Here is an 18,992-nt window from a genome sequence, read left to right on the forward strand (position 1 = left end):
AAGAAAACTCTGTGACAGCAGAACTAATGCCTGACTGATGTTAATAATGCAATAGCTCAGAACTTTGTGAGGATAATGCAAATAAGACAAATAGCAATATTTGAGTCTCCTTTGTGTACTTTTATTTCATCCTATTCTTAACATGGACAGCTGTAGTGTTATTTGCTTGTTTTCAGGATAATTTAACCTTGAATGAGAAATATGCTTGACTAATTGCACGTACTGAAGAAAGGATCTAAACTGTAGGTCTTCCATACAGGAAATTCTGATGAACACAATTTATCCTGGTTTGTCTGGTTTTCAGTCAAAACAATGGGATGAATTAGACCTATTATTTACCAAGATGACAAATACTTACACAGAGAATACAATAAAGTTTATCATATACTGTATGAAAATCAAAGAGATGGTTGGGTTGAACATGACCATTGATAAGACCTAGTGAAGTTTCGAGAAACAAACTGATTCCTAACTAAAAGATAACATGAGTCATTGCACAACTATCCAGGCATGTATATTTGTACAACACCCTTCACACACTCCCTCAAGACTTAAACTTCAAATAAGCTGATACCGATTTCATTGACATAATGAGAACAAAATAAATCAAGCGAGTCAAGTCCAGAGTGATCTTTGCCTCTTGAATAAGATGCATTTAGACAGTGTATCAAATGCTATGATGATTGATATTAGTGATTGAGATGTTTGCTTGAAGTAGCATTGTTAAAGCTAAATTTAAATGTTATGTTTCTGAAAGAGTCTTCTCTTTTAAAAGTAAAGCAGAAACAACATACCTCTGCATTTGTAGAAGATAAGACTGAAAGAAAAAAGTTCTTCCCTATGGAGCTGAAAAATAAGTGCAATTTCTTTGGGACACAGATGCAACACAAGTCAACATCTAAAAAAATCTCCTAGATAGCCAATGGGCTACAAAACACAGTACTGTTAATATCAAAATTTTGAGGCAAGTGAAATAGAGTTAAAAGCATTTACAGTACTTAGAAGTGTAGTATTAAAAGAAAAAAAGTTTAAAGGTGTCTCCCATCAATAGGACCTCTAGAAGCCATAGAGGTACAACTTTTACAACAATTTTGGACAGAGAATATAGCATTGTCTATATACAGACTGAGTGGGAAGTACAGTAATATATTGCTATGAGAAACAGTAGAACTATTATGTGAATGATATTTCTACCTGAGAAAATTAAAAATAGAACTTCATACATAGCTAAAATGGAGGAAAGGAGCATGGCAGAAATAAGCTACCAATCCACCATGTTTTAATTTAGATTGGATACTATGAATCTTGCAATGTTATGGCTGTTATATTTTCCCCTCTGCAAAAAGTCTCTTCTTGGGACTCTTATTGGGAATTTCACTATTTTTTATCTAGGGCCTCAGAAATCTTAGGAACAGGAAGGAATGTTGTAATTCTCAACAGGCAGATGATAGATCTTTTCTGAGGACTTGCTTTTTCCTCCTGCAACAGCAGTTGCCTTTATAATCTCCTTTCTTCAATAAGAAGTTTTCATATTTTTCCACACCATTCCCAATAGCAAAAAACCTATCAGAAATTCCAATTTAAATTCTAAAGGGTGATAAAGTCAAGTGTCTAACTGCATAAGGTTAGTGGGGCAGCTCCAGAAATAACTTTTTAACAGCAGCTGACACAGAGTGTATCAGAGAAGTAAAAATGTGGAGCACACGATTCCATTCCTCAACTAATTACATTTGAATGAAGACACTTGGCCTCTCTCTTTCACCTGCTGGCAGAAAATTGACATGTCATTAGCAGCTCTGATAAGACCACTGAGACTGAAAACCATTGTTAACTGCTGCCAGAAGGTATCTGCAACAATATTGTCACCAAAATGTCAAAACAGCCCTTCTTAGCAGGTCAAGAGGTCTTCAAACTGATGCTTTGATAGAGGAAATGCTCACTTACAGAGCTCAAGTTGAACAAATATCATCTGGTGCATTAAGGAACAGTCCTTAAAATATTCATGCACTGAAACAACTCCAATCAGATTGTTGAGACTTTCAGGTGGCATCTTTGGTTTCTACTTCATCAAATTCACTGCTATGAACAACTATTTTCATGTCTAATTTTACCTCTTACTCTTTCAAGTTCTCTGAATTAGACTTCTTGAAAATGCCAAAAGTGTTCTCTTCAGACCATGAGTGTCCTGTGGCAGTATCTGCCCATGGTAGTCCAAAGCAAGATCCTACCTTCTATGCAAAATTCAAGTATTTACCCTTTCTGGAGACCACAAAAAAATTTCATGCAGTTTCTTCTAGCTAACAGAAAGTATAAAGTAGAAATAAGAAAACCAGGGTAAAAGACAACAATGATAGCATAAATCTAACCTAGAAGTGTGATATCTCTGATCCTAGAGATACTTCAATTTGTCTGTAAGGCTCTGAGCAACGAGAACTTAGTAGTCCATCCTTACTCAGTCCAGATGATTTGCAGAGCAGATGACCTTCAAGCCTAAACTGATTTTAAAGGCCACAAAGTAGGAGTAAACTAGAGAGTTCAACAGCTGCTTGACACACTGAATACAAACAGTCTTCAACAAAGTCTGAGAAAATGCTTCAGGAAAAAACATTGAATGCAATATTTGAGAACAAGGGCTCTAATGTTCTGCCTGTAAACAATCCCACAAGGAGAGGGAGGGAAACTGGAGACCAGCAGGAGTTTCTCACATTAACAAAGCATGAACAACATTTCAACGATCTGGATGAGGGGATTGAGTGTACCATAAGTAAGTCTGCAGATGACACCAAATTGAGTGGGAGTGTTGATCTGCTGGAGGGTCAGAAGGCCATACAGAGGGATCTGGACTGGCTGGATCAATGGGCTGAGGCCAGTTGTATGAGGTTTAACAAGGCCAAGTGCTGGGTCCTGCACTTGGGTCACAACAACTCCAGGCATCGCTATAGGTTCAGGGAAGAGTGGCTGGAAAGATTCTTGGCAGAGAGGGATCTGGGGGTCTTGACTGACGGCTGTCTAAACATGAGCCAGCAGTGTGCCCAGTTGGCCAAAAAGGCCAACAGCATCCTGGCTTGTAGCAGGAATAGTGTAGCCAACAGGAAGTGATAGTGTCACTGTACTTGGCACTGGTGAGGACCCCACCTTGAATACTGTGTTCAGATTTGGGACCCTCACCACAAGAAAAACATGGAGGTGGTGGAGAAAGTGCAGGCGAGGGCAATGAAGCTGGTAAAGTGTCTGGAGCACAAGTCTGATGAGGAGCAGCTGAAGGAGCTGGCGTTGTTTAGCCTGGAGAAAAGGAGGCTGAGGGGAGACCTTATTGCTGTCTACAACTACCTGAAAGGAGGTTGTAGCATGGAGGGTGTGTTGGTCTCTTCTCCCAAGTAGAAAGTGACAAGATGAGAGGAAATGGCCTCAAGTTGTGCCAGAGGCATTTAGATTGGACATTGGGAAAAAATTCTTCACGAAAAGGGCTGTCAGGCATTGGAGCAGGCTGCCCAGGGAAGTGGTGGAGTCATCATCCCTGGAGGTGTTTAAAAGGTGTTTAGATGAGGCTCTTAGGGAGATGGTTTAGTCCTAGAGTTAGGTTAGGTTAGGTTATGGTTGGACTTGATCCTGAGGGTCTCTTCCAACAGAAAATATTCTATGACAGGTGAACCCATACAATGTCACCTACAAACATGCTTTGGAACCCTCCGATCTCAGGGCAGGCTTGAGTGTCAACTTCATCTTGCTGAAAATGGCAGCAAAAATTCCAAACTTTCAGAAAGGAAAGATGAAGATCCATAAATAGAAGCATAGATGTAAGAGTGCTAGATTTCAGGGAAATAAATGCCAAAATAGAAATTCCTCCTGCAACAAAGCACTTCCTCAAGTTGGGGGTTGCCATTTCCAATGCTATATTAGATAAGTGCTTGCCACTTAAGTGTTATACTTCAAAAGAAGGAACAGGCTCTCTTGACTGCTTAGACAGAGCAATGTGAAAAAGCAGTAAGGCATCAGCTACTTTATGTCTTCCACCACACAAGACTAGAAGATGGGTCCCACAGTTTTGCTAAAAGACAACTATCGTAGGACTGAATTCCCGGTGGGTATTTGGTACCTTCTTCACAGGGTTGTTCAGTACCAAAGAAAAAGCTGATGATGTCTCGAAGGCACTGTACAACCGAGCAAGAGAACTCCAAAGATAATGCACAGCTACAGACTATGGGATTTGCCATTATCACAGTGTCAAACCCAGTTTACTATATATAGTTTCAGCTGTTTATTCAATACGCACGTGCACTTCTGAAATAAGGGTGTGTTAATATTCACAGATGATTTGAGCCCATGAGTAATTCTGACTCATTTTATAATTCCTGTGCCTCCAGGGCAGTTTCTGTTTGAATGGCAATATATGGGTACATGAAGTAATTGCTGAATACTGATGAGATTATACTTATTTGTGCTGAAATTTTGCTTCCGTGGATGTGTGCTTTTTTTGGTTTTTGTTTTGTTTTGCTTTCATTGATGATGAAGGTCTTGAACTCTTGACCACTGTTACACAGCACAGCTGAGTGACTATATGACAGTACAGAAAAGAGTAAAGCAAACTTCATGGCATGCATTGACAATTATGCAAATTTGACTTCATCCACTCCCCTCACTCATGGCATCCAATGCATGCAAACTTTCTGAGAAAAGATTTTTACAAAAAGCCATGCAAGCCTTTAAAAAAAAAAAAACAAACAGCTGTGCTGTATTTTATTTATCGATTTGAGTATTCTAATACATAAACACCATCAGTTGGCTGTGTTTTCTTTATTATTATTATTATTATTATTATTATTATTATTGTTCAACAGCTTCAACCTAGACATTGTATATAAATGAACTTAACAAACACTGTGGATATGAGAGTCCTTAACTTCCAAACTACATGTAACCAAGTATAAATATTTGCCTTAAAATCTGATGTCTAATTATCAAACAACTCATCTATCAGAAATGTTAGATAAATTCTAGTAAAATATATATTTTCAGGATTTTCTATGATAAAATATATTCATAAATAAACATACACATATGTATATATACACATATATGCATACATTTATGTGTACATGCAAGTAAAAATGCTCTAATCAGGTTACATTTGCTACATCACTGCTTTGTTGAAATTCAGGGAATGGTTTAAGGTGCAACTGACCTTACATGATTAATTCTGAAAGGTTTACTTCTTTGTCATGCTGATTTGTGACAATCACCTTGCTGCTCTGTAGAGATCATAGTATGCCTCTCTATATATGGGTATGCTATCAGAAATAGTGATGATCATTTTATACTAGTGTGAGAAGATGAGAAATGCTTAGGAGACACTTATGTTCATTGTTCTCTGTTCAGGTATTTATGACTACGTCTAGATGTAAAAATATAAATTACATTTACATATTTATGAGCATTTTCGTGTAATATCCCCATTTTTATTAAAATGCCAACAATACCCCTACATTACTACAATGCAAGTCAGAAATCTAACTACAATGCATTTGGTTTTATATTTTTGCTAAAGAACTTCCTAAATTAAAACAATTAACAAAATATAGTATAAATAGTGATGTTTTATAAACAATGAAAATAGTCTGCACTTAGGGGCAATTACAAAATTGTAAAAAAATAATCTATTATACCACAAAATCTAAAAATATCTCTCTCGGCTTTGAGAAGCAGAAAAAATCATAAAACCTTGTGAGAAAATACATGGGCTGCAGAACCATGCAATGCAAATTGAAGAGTGCAGGCAGACACTCACCTCTACCTTTGCTCTTTGTAGCAGCCACTGGAAGCAATGAAAAAATTGCAGAAGAAGAGAACAAAGATAAATTAGACAGAAGTTTGAGCAAGTAAGAATACAGAGAAACTTTATCACTATCGATTCAAAGCTAAGAAATACCATTTCTAGGATTATTTGACCAATTTGTTTGAGACACTGCAGTACTATGAGATAGATCAGATCTATGATTCTGTCAGAAGACATGTTGAGAACTTAGAAAATATATCACAAAACACACCCAAAAAGCATGGCAAGGAGCGCAGAAAAATCATGAACTATCAATCACAAGAAGGTGAGAGCATGTGTTCACACATTCGTGAATTCTAAAACCTACAGCACAATTTGCTTTGCCAAAAGTACCTTCTGAAGTACCTGAAATCATTCCCTTGTTCCTACTTCTTGAAACATCATCCTCCTGTGAAGCTGATGCAAACATCATTTAAATTGCAGGTACTCCAGTTATTTATAATCTGCATTACATGATCATTGTTTTTCTTCATTGAAACCTATATATTCAGATTGTTTATGCACCCTAATAGAACATGCAAAGCAAAAGAGCAGGCAGTATTTTAACAAACAGTGATCAAACTTAGAAAAAAGAGAGGCAGACAAGGTGCAGACATTACAGCTTTCCTTGAGCCTCCTGAAGAAACACAGTTTTACACTATTAGTTCCAAAAGCACCAAAGAAACCCCCCAAAAACACAAAAAACCAGGACGTTACAGTGTTCTTCTAACATCTACCCTACCACCAAAACCAACAGAATTATTACTTTCTGTTTTCTGACTCTCATGGATAATGTTGCTGATACACAACATTTATCAGAATCCAAAGTGAAAATGGAATTACTCTGCTAGCTTGTAAATTACATAAAAGACACTACCCACAACTTTTTAAAATCTCAAGTGCACTCTGAAAGGCATTCCTTCAAGAGCATATTCATGACAAGAAAGGTACCTCAGAAAAACAAAACAAATTATTCTTCTTTGGCTGGCACCTCTTCTAAGGCAGAACTGCATTCGCAATTGAAAGGCAGCTAAACTTCTGACCAACAGACACTCTTGCTCTCTTATTCACACATAAAGGTATTAGTAAGGAGAGCATGGCAGTGATGGCCAAGTTGCCATATATGAAGAATTGTTGAAAAATGAAAAATCTTAACTTTGTGAATGCACCCGAAAATGTAAATTCTCCTGGCAGTGAAAACAAAACTGAAAAAGCAGTCCCATGGTGTCTGAAATCAACATTACTCCACAGAACAACACTGCTTTGGGTTGGTACAACACATGCAAATGCTTCTGCAGAGCTGCTTCTGCAAGGCTGTTTAACAAGACATACTCACCTGCAAAGCAGCCAGCAAATCCTACTAAAAATTGCTTGCATAGTAAACAAATTTAATGGTGCCATTCTAATTTTATAATAAGTGACCAGTTTCCCCTTTGTTCATATATAAGCTGATAATGAATGCATCAAGTTCATCAACCTGTTAATTTTGTCATGTTTCCCTTTCTTTCTCTGTCCTGTGAATTACATCTACATTAACACTTTATCACTTCGAGCCAGAGCAATCATTTAAACTCAACAAAAGTCTGAAGGAAACACACCTCCCCGTGAGGTAATTCAAAAGCAACTGGAGACTTTATACTCACATTCATAATTCAGAATTAAATATATATATATGTATGTGCGTGTGTATATATATACACATACCTATACGAAAAAATATATACGTACTTTAATAGTTCAGAATAAATACATATACACACCTACATGCATATGTAAATTATATATAATCTATGTGTACAGGTACATATATACATGGATATTAAAAGAATCCAACCATTCTATGATTAGATAGCTTTATTTTGAAGCATGAGAACTAGAGAATTATTATCTATCATGTATCAGTAAATAAAAGATATAAATGAGGTTGTACATTATAATTGGAAGTAGGACAGGTTACTAAGCTTGTTAGACCAATTATAACTCTCTGTAAATCCACTAATAGAGGACTAGATGACAGTGACCTTCTTAAAAATGTCATGTTCAATACTTATAAGTTTTTCCATTGACAGCACAGTCCAATTACAAATCAATTCATAAAGTTCAAACTGCACAACAGCCAAATTAGCTGAAAATGGTCTTTCAAAATATAATTCTACCTATATATAGGAACTAATGGGACCTGTTTCCATCAACGACCCATCTTTTTAATACCTAATATGAGGGAAAATTTCTCTTTCATTATTATAATTAAGGTTAGTATTTCTTTTGGCAAAGGTGAAAGAATTTTTTGCTCTTCTCTCTTTAGTCTCCTTGTCACTCTGTGTAAAGAGAAGACAATTTTCAACCTATGTCCAACATGTTTGAAAATTTTTATCCACCTTTTCTTCTTATTACTACGTGAAAAGTCATAGGAGGAGACAAGCATACATAAATGTTTCAAAAGAGCATCATCAGGACTGAAATTTAGCAGAGGGAGGCTGATGTCTCGGTTAGAGCACCAGAAATGTGATAACTCAGCTTTTTGTGCCACTGATGTCAGTGACAACAGACCCGTGGGTTTTTGCAAACATTACAGTCAAAGGATCTACACGTACTTTAAGTCTTGAGTAAGTCAGATGATTTCTCTGCATTTCACATAGCACATTCTGTTTTTCCCCACCTAGACTCCCTTGCTTGCTGACTCAGAGCCCTTCAAGGCAGCGACTCACCCACTTCTCAAAGTAGTATACTTATAGTACATTGATTTGAAACTTCTGTAATACAACTAAAATGGATTAGGACAAGCCAGGAATAATTTATGGGTACAATGTAACATGAACAGTGGAATTTACTGTATTTGGCTGGCACTTACTTTTTTTGGCTGAATTAATAAGCCGATTGGAAAATGGATAAAAAGGAAAGACAATGACTTCTGGTATTTCCCCATGTTTGGAGATTTCTTTAAAAAAAAAAGAATACTTTAACAGGGGCATTTTTATTTAGTTACTCTGCTGTGTCTTTCTTAGGAAATTGATTTTGGATAGGGAAGCATACTACATAAAAGTGTGAACAGTGATCTTTGTTGGAATTTAAGAAGAAGAAAGAAAGGCAAAGAGAGAAGAAAGACCATATTCTCAAAAGTCAGGCTGAAAGGCACAACAGAGCGACTAGGTTTCTAGGTAAGACTGAGGAAAAAGAAAAATAAAAAAGAGAGACAAACAAAACAAAAAAGCCCAAACTCTTCTATTAATCCTTAGTTCTATCAAAATCAATCAATACTTTATTTTCTGAAGGCTCTTCTGGTCACAGTGTGTGCAAAACAAAACAGGTTGGCTACTAGGGGAAGGTCTGGGAGCGAGAGGATCACAGAGCAACAAGAAGTAAAGGTCAGAGACCTCGGGGGAGTCCACTCTGAGAGAACAGGAAAGGGGAGGAACAGTGTGCCAAGTCCTGAACCATGGCAGTTAATTTTCACAGAACTAAGGTTTTTAGGGAATTTTTAAATCAGAAAAGTATTTCTGCTGTAACCATGCTGCTGAATCAATGTTTTTAAAAATCATTGCTTGAACGTAAAATTTTGATTCAAATTTCAAAACCCCTAATATATACCCTTGCTCTCAAATATCAATAATATATTGTGCTTTATTTTTTCTGTGATATATCTTTCTGACTTCTTGCTTTTTGTATGCCAACAATTGTTAAATTACATTCTTTGATAAATGGTGGTTACAAGTTGTTCAATATTTTCTCCACACTCAGCTGTCTCTATGCTGTTCAATTTTGTGGACATTTTCAGACAGATTTGATATAGTGTTTATTTTATTTTTCTCTTATAGGTGATTTATTATTCGATTTGGTTTGTTTTCTTTTTCTTTTGTCTTTGGAAAAAACCCCCACATCCTTCCAATTACTTCAACAGCTCAATAAAAATAAAAAAGGGGAAAAGTATTCCCCCTAGATGTCCAGCTTACCTAACCTTTTATTTCAGAAAATATGGAGAAAGAAAAAAGAAAAAGTGAAAAGTTGGAGGTCAGTGCCTTGTTCTCATTTCACCTATTACACATACTAAGAATGCAGCTAGAGGAAAAAACAGTAAAATATCTAAATGTTATAATTACTAAATAGCTCTTTTCACTAAAAGAAACAAGATGAAACTCACACTCATAAAACACATTGCACCGATTTTCTCCTGCGTACAGTAACCTACAGTTCCAGCAAATCTGGAGGTCCTCTCATCTTCAATAAAAAAAATAAGGCATCCACAACCTATAGTTTCGACATATTTATTTGTCTGTATTTTTATGCTAGTCTTAAAGCCTTCTGCAATGCTGGAATAGTAAAAACTATCAGAGACGTAGCATAAAACAAAACGAAACAAAAAATACCACAGAACAAAAGACAATAAAGACCACATAACCACATACACCAAACACCAACAAAAAACCCACAAGTCTCTTTCCCAACACCCCCAACATATGAAGCAGATTTCCAGTTTTTGAAATGAGTTATTTTTAAACTACCTAAATTTAGAATTTTCTTTTTAATTTGATGATGATGATGACAATTACTTTTTCTTTTCCTTTGGATAAACCGATGGATTATCACTGGTCATTTAGGTCACCTAAATGCTCACTCTGATTCTCTGAGTGGAAAAGCTCCTCTGTGTGACAGAAGGCTTAGCAGGATCATTTTCTCTGGAGAATAATGCAGATTATTAGACTCTCACAGACTAGGAGACTCATTCAAAGCAAAGATACCAGCATGTGCTCTAATGTAACATGCTTCACCACCTCCTTTTCAACAACAGCATTTATTCCAAAAGCCACTGAAGGAGAAAGAAACCACCATAATCACCTGAATTTCTTAGTGGGATTTTGAGTCTCCTGCATTCAAGAAGACACTTCTGTCTAGTCTTGAAGTGTGTGGCCAAAAGATGGCAGAGAACTATGGGACCTTGTGAGTTCTTTTAGATTAGGATATTATTTAAACAACCTAGATATATTCTCATGACTAAATTTGTTTACTTCTGATTTTCTGACCGCCGATTTGATTTCCTTTATTGATATGCCATTGTATTTTATAGTGAACATTATTTTTAGTACATAAGTTCTGCAAACTCTTCTCAGGGAGATTTCTAGGTTATCAGTTAGTGGCATTTGCTGATATATTCAGAATGCAAATATTCCCAAATCAGTCTTCATCTCTCTATTTGTATAACCATTAAAGATCTGTGCGGTCATGCATATGTAATTATATGGAATTTAAATATGGGACCTTCTCTTATGTATTCTGTCTTTGCATCATTCTATCCACGAGTTCCCAAGATGACATCAGGTAATTTCCCTCTAGAAAGAGACACATTTCACTTATTCATTGACTGATCTTTGGAAAAATAAAAACCTTTTTGATTATGAGAATTTAACATATTTTTCCTCCCAGAGTTTAAGAGAAAAACTATGAATGAATTGATATGCAAAAAAAAAGTATGTGATTTTGTAATGACAAAGAATTGTCATTACAATTATGCTATATATTAGGGATTACGCATCTACAAAGTGTTTTGTCCTACTGTTTCTTCTTAGAACATAAAATATGTTCTTGAAGATGCAATTGAAAAGAGGACAAAAATGAAAATTTGGAAGGGTTAGGAAGAGGTCAACTACTGCAACCTTTGGGTTTGAATCAGCATGAATTATGTTTGGACCTCTCCTAACAGATGGCCTAAAATATTGTTAAAACTTTTGGTGACAGGGACTCCAAAAGCTCTCCAGGTAATCTGTTTTAGTGCACAGTTGTCCTCTAAATGGCAAATTGTTTTCCTGACATATAATCTAACTATTATATGTAGGAGACTAGCCCAATTAGTAATTAGCCCAATTAGTCCTTCTCATACTTTCCATGTAATCCCTTGCAAATTTGAAGATGACTTATTTATCTTCTGTGCCTAAACAGTCACAATCTTCCACTTTCTTAACATGTTTTCCAACTTCATTGACTTTTGTTTATTTTGGTTGGTTGGTTGTTTTTTTAACTCTTCTCTCCTGGATTTTCAAGACTGAACTAAAATTGAGCAAGATGTCCAGATGAAGTGGCAAGGGCAAAGTGCAACAATTATTTACAATGCCTTCCATCTAGCTCTTCAGCTGCACACTCCAAAATAGCACTTGGGTCTAACAAGACACCATTACATTGTGTTCAAACCCACACGAACTCTTAGTCCTTCCCTCCATATTGTTGTACATCTACCTATTGACCATTTTGGTTTTACATATTTATTTTATCCTTTTTGAATACAGGACCTCACCCTTGTCTTTAGAACATTCTGTTGCTTTAAAGTTATTTGGTCCATTTCTTAAGGACATCTTAAATACTAACACACCCTTCCAGTTCCATGAATAAATACTAACTTGACTGTTAACCTACAAAGTACAAACGTATCTCAAAGATACATACTGTACCACATTATTTTTGTATATCTGCTACTCTGTTGAACAACGTAATAATTCTTGACAGCAGCAGCAGATGTTCAAATCCAAGACTAACAAGGTCAAAAAGGTCTTCAATTGTGTTCAGTGGATCTACATTCAGCCCATAATTAGTGAAAAAAAAAAGAAACAAAACCCAAAACAGAAATAAGCAACTTGTTATTAAACAAAACAATACTAACCCATTTTACTTAATGTCTCTTGTACATACACACTATAAAACCTATAGGCAAGCCAGACATAAACTACATAAGTTAATGCACAGACCCAAATGGCAACACACTACTACATATTACTGCACGTAGCAAACCCATGAACTGACCATACATCCTGGGCAGTAATAATCAACTGTTCTATGACTAAAGGAGAAACAAAAAATCAAAACAGCAGCTACTGTATGTTTACTGTGCCCTGTGAGAAAAAGCAATATTGCTTTTAAAGCACACTTTTCTTTATGGAAGCAGAAACTCTAGAAATTCTATAAAATTATATTTTACTTGGTGAAACTTCAAAAGGCAATGTGATGAAGGAGCACAGATTCCAGCATTTTGGTTTTCCCCCCACACTATTACTCTAGAATTCGGTGCCAGCTAATGACAGATTGTTTTCTTGTGTTCAGAGCTTTCCTTTCCAACCCAATAGAATACAGATATGTAAAATAGTAATTACTGAACCCAGATAATGAGAAGCAATTGGTATACTGGAATAGAAAAGCTAAAATGCTTGTAAGCATCTTTCTAACTTCCTAATATGCTGCTAAACACATTAAATATTTTAAAACTGCAACTAGTTTATCACATGCAATGACTTTTATTATGCAATACTAATCACAAAATATTGAAGAACATGCAGCTCCATTTTCTTTCTGAAAAATAGTCTATAAATATAGTAATTTTGTTCTCAACACTCATTATAACTGGCATGATGGAGATCAGCAGAAGCATCTTATAATCTAAACATCACTAGAGTTCAGCATTCCGGCCGTAGCTGATTCAAATCAGCAGCTGGAAACACATAACACAGTATATTACTATATAGTGAAACTAGAAGATGAGTAAAATCATACCCTAAAGGCTTCTCTTAAAGGCATCTAGATAACATGATTTGTCTGTCCCAGAATGCCAGCTTTATGTATGTTATAATACAGCTGGACATGCAACTTCTACAAACAATAAGTAATCAATTTCATCATAAGCTGGGTTTCCACAAAACTTCACAGAAATTTCACTTACAAATGAATAATATAGTTTGTGAACAAGAGTAAATACAACTTTTATATTTCATTGTATCAAAGTAACAGAGTGTTTTAATATTTACTTATAAAAACAGTTCCAAAGTAGTACAATGAAGAACTCCACGAGGCTGTGTCATTATGTCAGATAGAGATACAAGTACTCAGTTTTTCTCTCAGATCTCTTTTACAGTTATTATAAAACTTAAACCAAATATTTGAAAAGTTTTTGCTTCTGTGTTTATGTCAGGTCTCTAGAAAGAGAAGAAAGGAACTATCAAACTACTTCGGAACAAACTGGCTGTCATCACGTAACTGTGATTGGGCACAAGCAGCTGGAAGAAGTGAGTGCATGTTTCTTTTCATGTCTGCATATCAATGCAGGCAAAACACCTCAAACTACACCTTCTCCATTTTACTCAACCCAAGAGCAACATGTGGCACACATGTCTCATATCAGATTATTTTTTTAACTGTATTTGCTGTCCTACATTAATACAACTAGACATTTTCTGAGTCTACTTTGCTTATATACATTATTTTCTACGCACAGTCCACAGCTCTGATAACCCACAAAGCTCTAATAGTTCTTGTATTTCAAAATAAGCCCTTATACAACCAGCATGAAATCAGAAATGTTAGCAAGGAGCTAGTTAGGCAGGCAAACAGCTAGGGTTCTCCTTACTTCACTTCCACGTACAATTAATTAATCTACTGTAAACCCTACGAAGGTTTTGGGAAGGCAATTGCCTTTCATGGCATGGTTACTTTTTTTTTTTTCAACATCTCAGCCCATGAGAACATGTGCTAAACCACATCTGTAATAGAACATCCGTGTGAAATGCTTCCTTAATAAGGTTGAAGTATAAATTAAGTGCCAATGGGACAACAATTGAAGCATGTGGAAACATGCACATATCTTAAAGATCAGAGGATTAAAACTGTGAACAATTTTTTTTTTTTTTTTTTTTTTTTTTTTTTATTCCTCAATTATTATCAATTTAGGCTTTTCCATACATTAGGAGACAAACTTGGGTAACTGACAAGACTGGTGAAAAAAATACCATAATTAATTAAGTGCAGAGACAGGATTTTCATATGTTTAAATGTTTGACAGTAAATATGTTCTAAATTGAAGTTCTTCTTCGGTTAGAGAATGGGAATTTCAGATGTGACTTTTCAGTGATGATTTTATTCAGCCACTAAAAATTCTACCAGGGATTTTCTTCATCACCACTTGGCAATCACTGCAATTCTCATGTCAAGAAAAATACTGGAAAGCTTTACTTTTTGTCTTGACCTGATACATTATAGCCATTCCACATCAGACCTTCCAGAGAGTTAGTTTCAATATTATAGAACATAATGACTCCTTTGGAATTAGTGAGGCTTACTGGATGATTTAGAGACATTAAAATACCTTCATAATTGACAAACTATATATCATACTCCTGAAAATAGCTATTTGCATGTATGATAATGAGTGACATTTATTTTAACTAAAAATGGATCATATTGCTATACATATTAAAAGTATACATTCACTTCTGAAGAGTAATGAAATCTTTTTCTCAGCATTTTTTCATTTATCAAGACAAATTAAAAATATTAAAACTTATCTGCACAGTAATCAAAATACAAAAATATAATTTAGCTCTTTACAATAAAAGTGGTGAAGATGTAAATCAACCACGATGTTTTGTTAAGACCCCTAAAAAATCAAAAACCCAAAAACCAATTTATACCAAAGTAGTATTAACCACACTCAAATGACTCAGTTTAAAATAAATACTTAGCAATTTATTCTCAGAAACAAGGAAGGAAGACACATTGCTTTCCATATGAATTATTTATTACATCTGTACCCACTTTGGATGATGATAATCTTTCAACTGGATCATATTGCTATTAGTAAAGTAATATTAAAAAAATAATTCTTGCACTTATTTCGTGTGATTTACTGCCATTTTTTCTATGTTTTTCTGACAGTTCAAGAAACACAAGTAAAGCGTAAGAAAAAAGCCAACTATGACTGTGTACGATATCTGAAGTTCAAATATTTGACTGTAATTTATCATCTGTTATTCATAATCATACTAAAATAAGGCTAACTACTATCTTTTCTTTATTTATGGCTTTATAAAAAAGGACTCTATTTAGGTGCTGGAAACAGAAAAGACTAATTGCCACTCGATTTTGCCTACCAATATCCAATGTGATGCCTAATAGTACTGTTAAGGTGAAAAGTTGCCTTGCCAAGGCTTACTGAGCATGACTTATTTTTGTAGCTTGTGTGAGATACGTAAATGAAAATTATTTTTTTAAAGATGCAATATCAAGAGATAAATTTTATCCCCATTCTAAATCATTTTGACCACAGACCATCTTTCATTGCATGTTTGACATTTTATCTGACTATATGCATTAAATTCACAAACATTAAATTAATGAAAAAGTAATTTCCTGTATATGGTTCTAATTTTCCGCTATTATTTTAAATGTATATATGTGTTGAATATGCAAGCTAATGCAGTAAAAGTTGTCACCTCTTCTGCAACTTTCCTACAGATATGAGAACTACATCTGAATACTCACAAATTCAAGAATTCACAATTCCAGACTTATGATTTTACACCCATCCCTATCCTCTTCTTGTATAAAGAAATACAAGTTCTTTATTAGAAAGAGAGGAATGAATATGCAGAATCTACACGTATATGTGTGAATGAATATGCAGAATTTGAAAACTCATAAAACAGCCACTAGGTTTTTCAGGCAGAAAATAAAGTAATATTAAATTCAGAATTTAGAGCATTGTTAAAGAAGCTTAAAAAAATAAAAATAGTTTTGAAGAAGGTATAATTGTTCCAAATATGATACTACTAATATTGACCTGAACCTTAATTTTTTTGATCTGAGCATTAAAGCATTTCTATTCCTACTTGAATATATTGCCACTCTACTGAAATGGTTTGTGCAGGATTCATTTAAGAATTGGTCAATGTTTACAGCACCTATCAGTATTCCTGGCTGTCCATATCACTCTCAGGTTACTGTATGTAATAACATGCCCAAAGTGTTATTATAGTAAGTAAAAAGCTGAAAACACCGTCTGTGGGGGAAGATGTAATCTGGAATCTATTTTTTTTTTTTTTACACTGAGCACTAAGCTGATGAACTGAAAAGTTCTGTTAGGTGATCAGCAGTTAACATTAGAAAACTAGACTCTCGTCAGCTTGCATTTAATCTGAGTTAGTTTCAAAAGGGGTGGCTCACAGCTTGCCAGTCTAACAAGAACATCCCCAGACCACTGACAGGAGCTGCTGATATGATTTTCACAGCTTTGTTCTGTACTGGGGCCTTTCATCTTATGCCCTTCACTCTTGGCCTTGAGATGTATATGTTGGCCATACCTCCAAAACAGAGCAGACACATTTCATAAATTGCCCAGTTCTGTCTAGGAGCTATCAAAATAAGGACTTATTAGTGAACATCCTTACCAGGGTGTGTGTATACAAAGTACGGTCAGCATATGCACCAGGCAAGCAGACACACTAATGATGGTAGATGGTCCACTGCAGAGACAGAGCCAAGTAAGAGCTTCTGAGTGACTGCTAGCAATAACCGAAGTGAGAAAAAATGATGTTCCCAAAGTTCTGCCACTTTGGAAGAATGAAAATTAAAAGACTGAAACATCATGGCTTGCAGGTAGCATAGAATCTTTAACAACTGAGTCTAGGAGATGTAGCAAGTTAATATATAAAATGAATTAAAAATTATGGATGATGAAAGAGTTCTTCAAGGTCAACAAGAAAAATTAAAAAAAAAAAACAGGGAGGTAAAAAAGATGAAACCAGAGAGAAGAGGAAAAAAAGCCAACATTAAGTGAAAAGAAGGGGAGATGATCATGTTGAAAGATTCAGATCAGAAAGCTCAGAGAATTGAATGTATATGAGATATACTAACTGTTATAGAAATCTCAAAATTCTGAACTCCAGTCCTGTGTGCTTTCAGCATTTCAATATTGAGGAAGTGTTTCTAAAGTGATAAGAGATATAGTGTATAAGGAAAGAGACTAAGATTCTAGAAAAACTGTAAATCAATACTTAATGACACAACAAGAAAGTTTTCATATATTATTAACTGCTTCCTTACTATTGTTATGATGGTCCCTGCCTGTGTTCCTTCCTTCTAATACTGCCACAAAGTTGTTACATTACTCACATTAAAAAACAAACAAACAAACAAAACACCTTTCTTTTATATATATATAAATAAAAATAATATAAAAATAATATAAAATATAATAATATAAAAATATATTAATATAAAAATATATAATAATATAAATAATAATAATAAAATATATAATAATATAAAAATAATATAAAATAAGCACATATTTCTTGCACTTCTCATTTCTCGTATTTCTTTATTTTCATATCAGTGAAACTACTCCCAGAATTTAAAAGAATATGAATATAAACCTATTACACTCAATGTACACACATATTATATATTTCATATTATATATACTAGATATTGTGTATGTTATTTCAGTATACTTTTTTATGAAATAAAACTATATTCTACGTTACAGAAACCTCTTCATTCAACATACATTGCTATATATAACATAACATCCATTATTATATTCTATACAAAAATAAATAAAATATATATGTGATATATCTATATGAATTATGTACTATATAATACACAAAAGTGTGCATATACACATACATTACTGTCTATAAAGTATAATGCATTTTAGTACATTGGAATAACAAGTTAAATCAAGTTAGAGTAATGTGCACAGTCAATTGAAAAATGAAAGATGACAACACTCCATGGAACACTTTTGAATAATAATATTTTAGAAAATTATTGTTGGAGAATCATCCTAATTATGACTTCTGAAGTAAAATAGTCCTAGTACTCCTATGATGAAAAAGGTGTTATAATAAAGAAATTATTTGTCAACCCTGTACATTTCTGAGCTGCACAACAACTTTACAGTATTTTGATTCATAATTTGAGTTTTATAACAGACTGGAATAACATATACCAGACAAATAATTTCCCATAGTATTCCTCAGTAATGCAAACTGAAATCCTACTAAAAATAAATAAAAAAATAAATAAAAAAATAAAAAAAAAATAAAAAAAAAAGAGGAAAAAGAAAACACACAAATGAACCCACTAAACTAGTCTGCAAGGCAGACAAGCAAGTTACTATTGGGTATTTCTAACCCATTCCTTAACATTTCTGCCAACGTACATCATCTAGACAACATTATTACACAATTACATTGAGCTAAACAAGCATGCAAACCCCTTTTATTGCAGAATAGTGTTTATAGATAGAATTAAGCTTTAATCATTGGTGGAAATAGAGGAAACATTTTGAAATGTCAGTCTTTTGTAGCAAAAACCATCATACAACAAAGGATTCTGAGCAAAAGAATGCAAAAAAGAGGGTGGC

General features: G+C 34.5%; 1 protein-coding gene across 1 annotated transcript in view; it reads right to left on the reverse strand.

Moving 5' to 3' along the window:
- The window catches only part of CADM2 (cell adhesion molecule 2), a gene marked incomplete at its 5' end in the record, with an annotated part of 673,112 nt that overhangs the window by 230,762 nt on the left and 423,358 nt on the right, over positions 1–18,992 (reverse strand). Inside the window, one exon of the mRNA XM_080344633.1 lies at positions 5,782–5,812. Within this exon, the coding sequence (XP_080200759.1) occupies positions 5,782–5,812 (31 nt within the window). The remainder of the gene's footprint in view (positions 1–5,781; positions 5,813–18,992) is intronic.

The sequence above is a fragment of the Nesoenas mayeri genome, assembly GCF_963082525.1.
Source record: "Nesoenas mayeri genome assembly, chromosome: 1".
Taxonomy (NCBI): Eukaryota; Metazoa; Chordata; class Aves; order Columbiformes; family Columbidae; genus Nesoenas; species Nesoenas mayeri.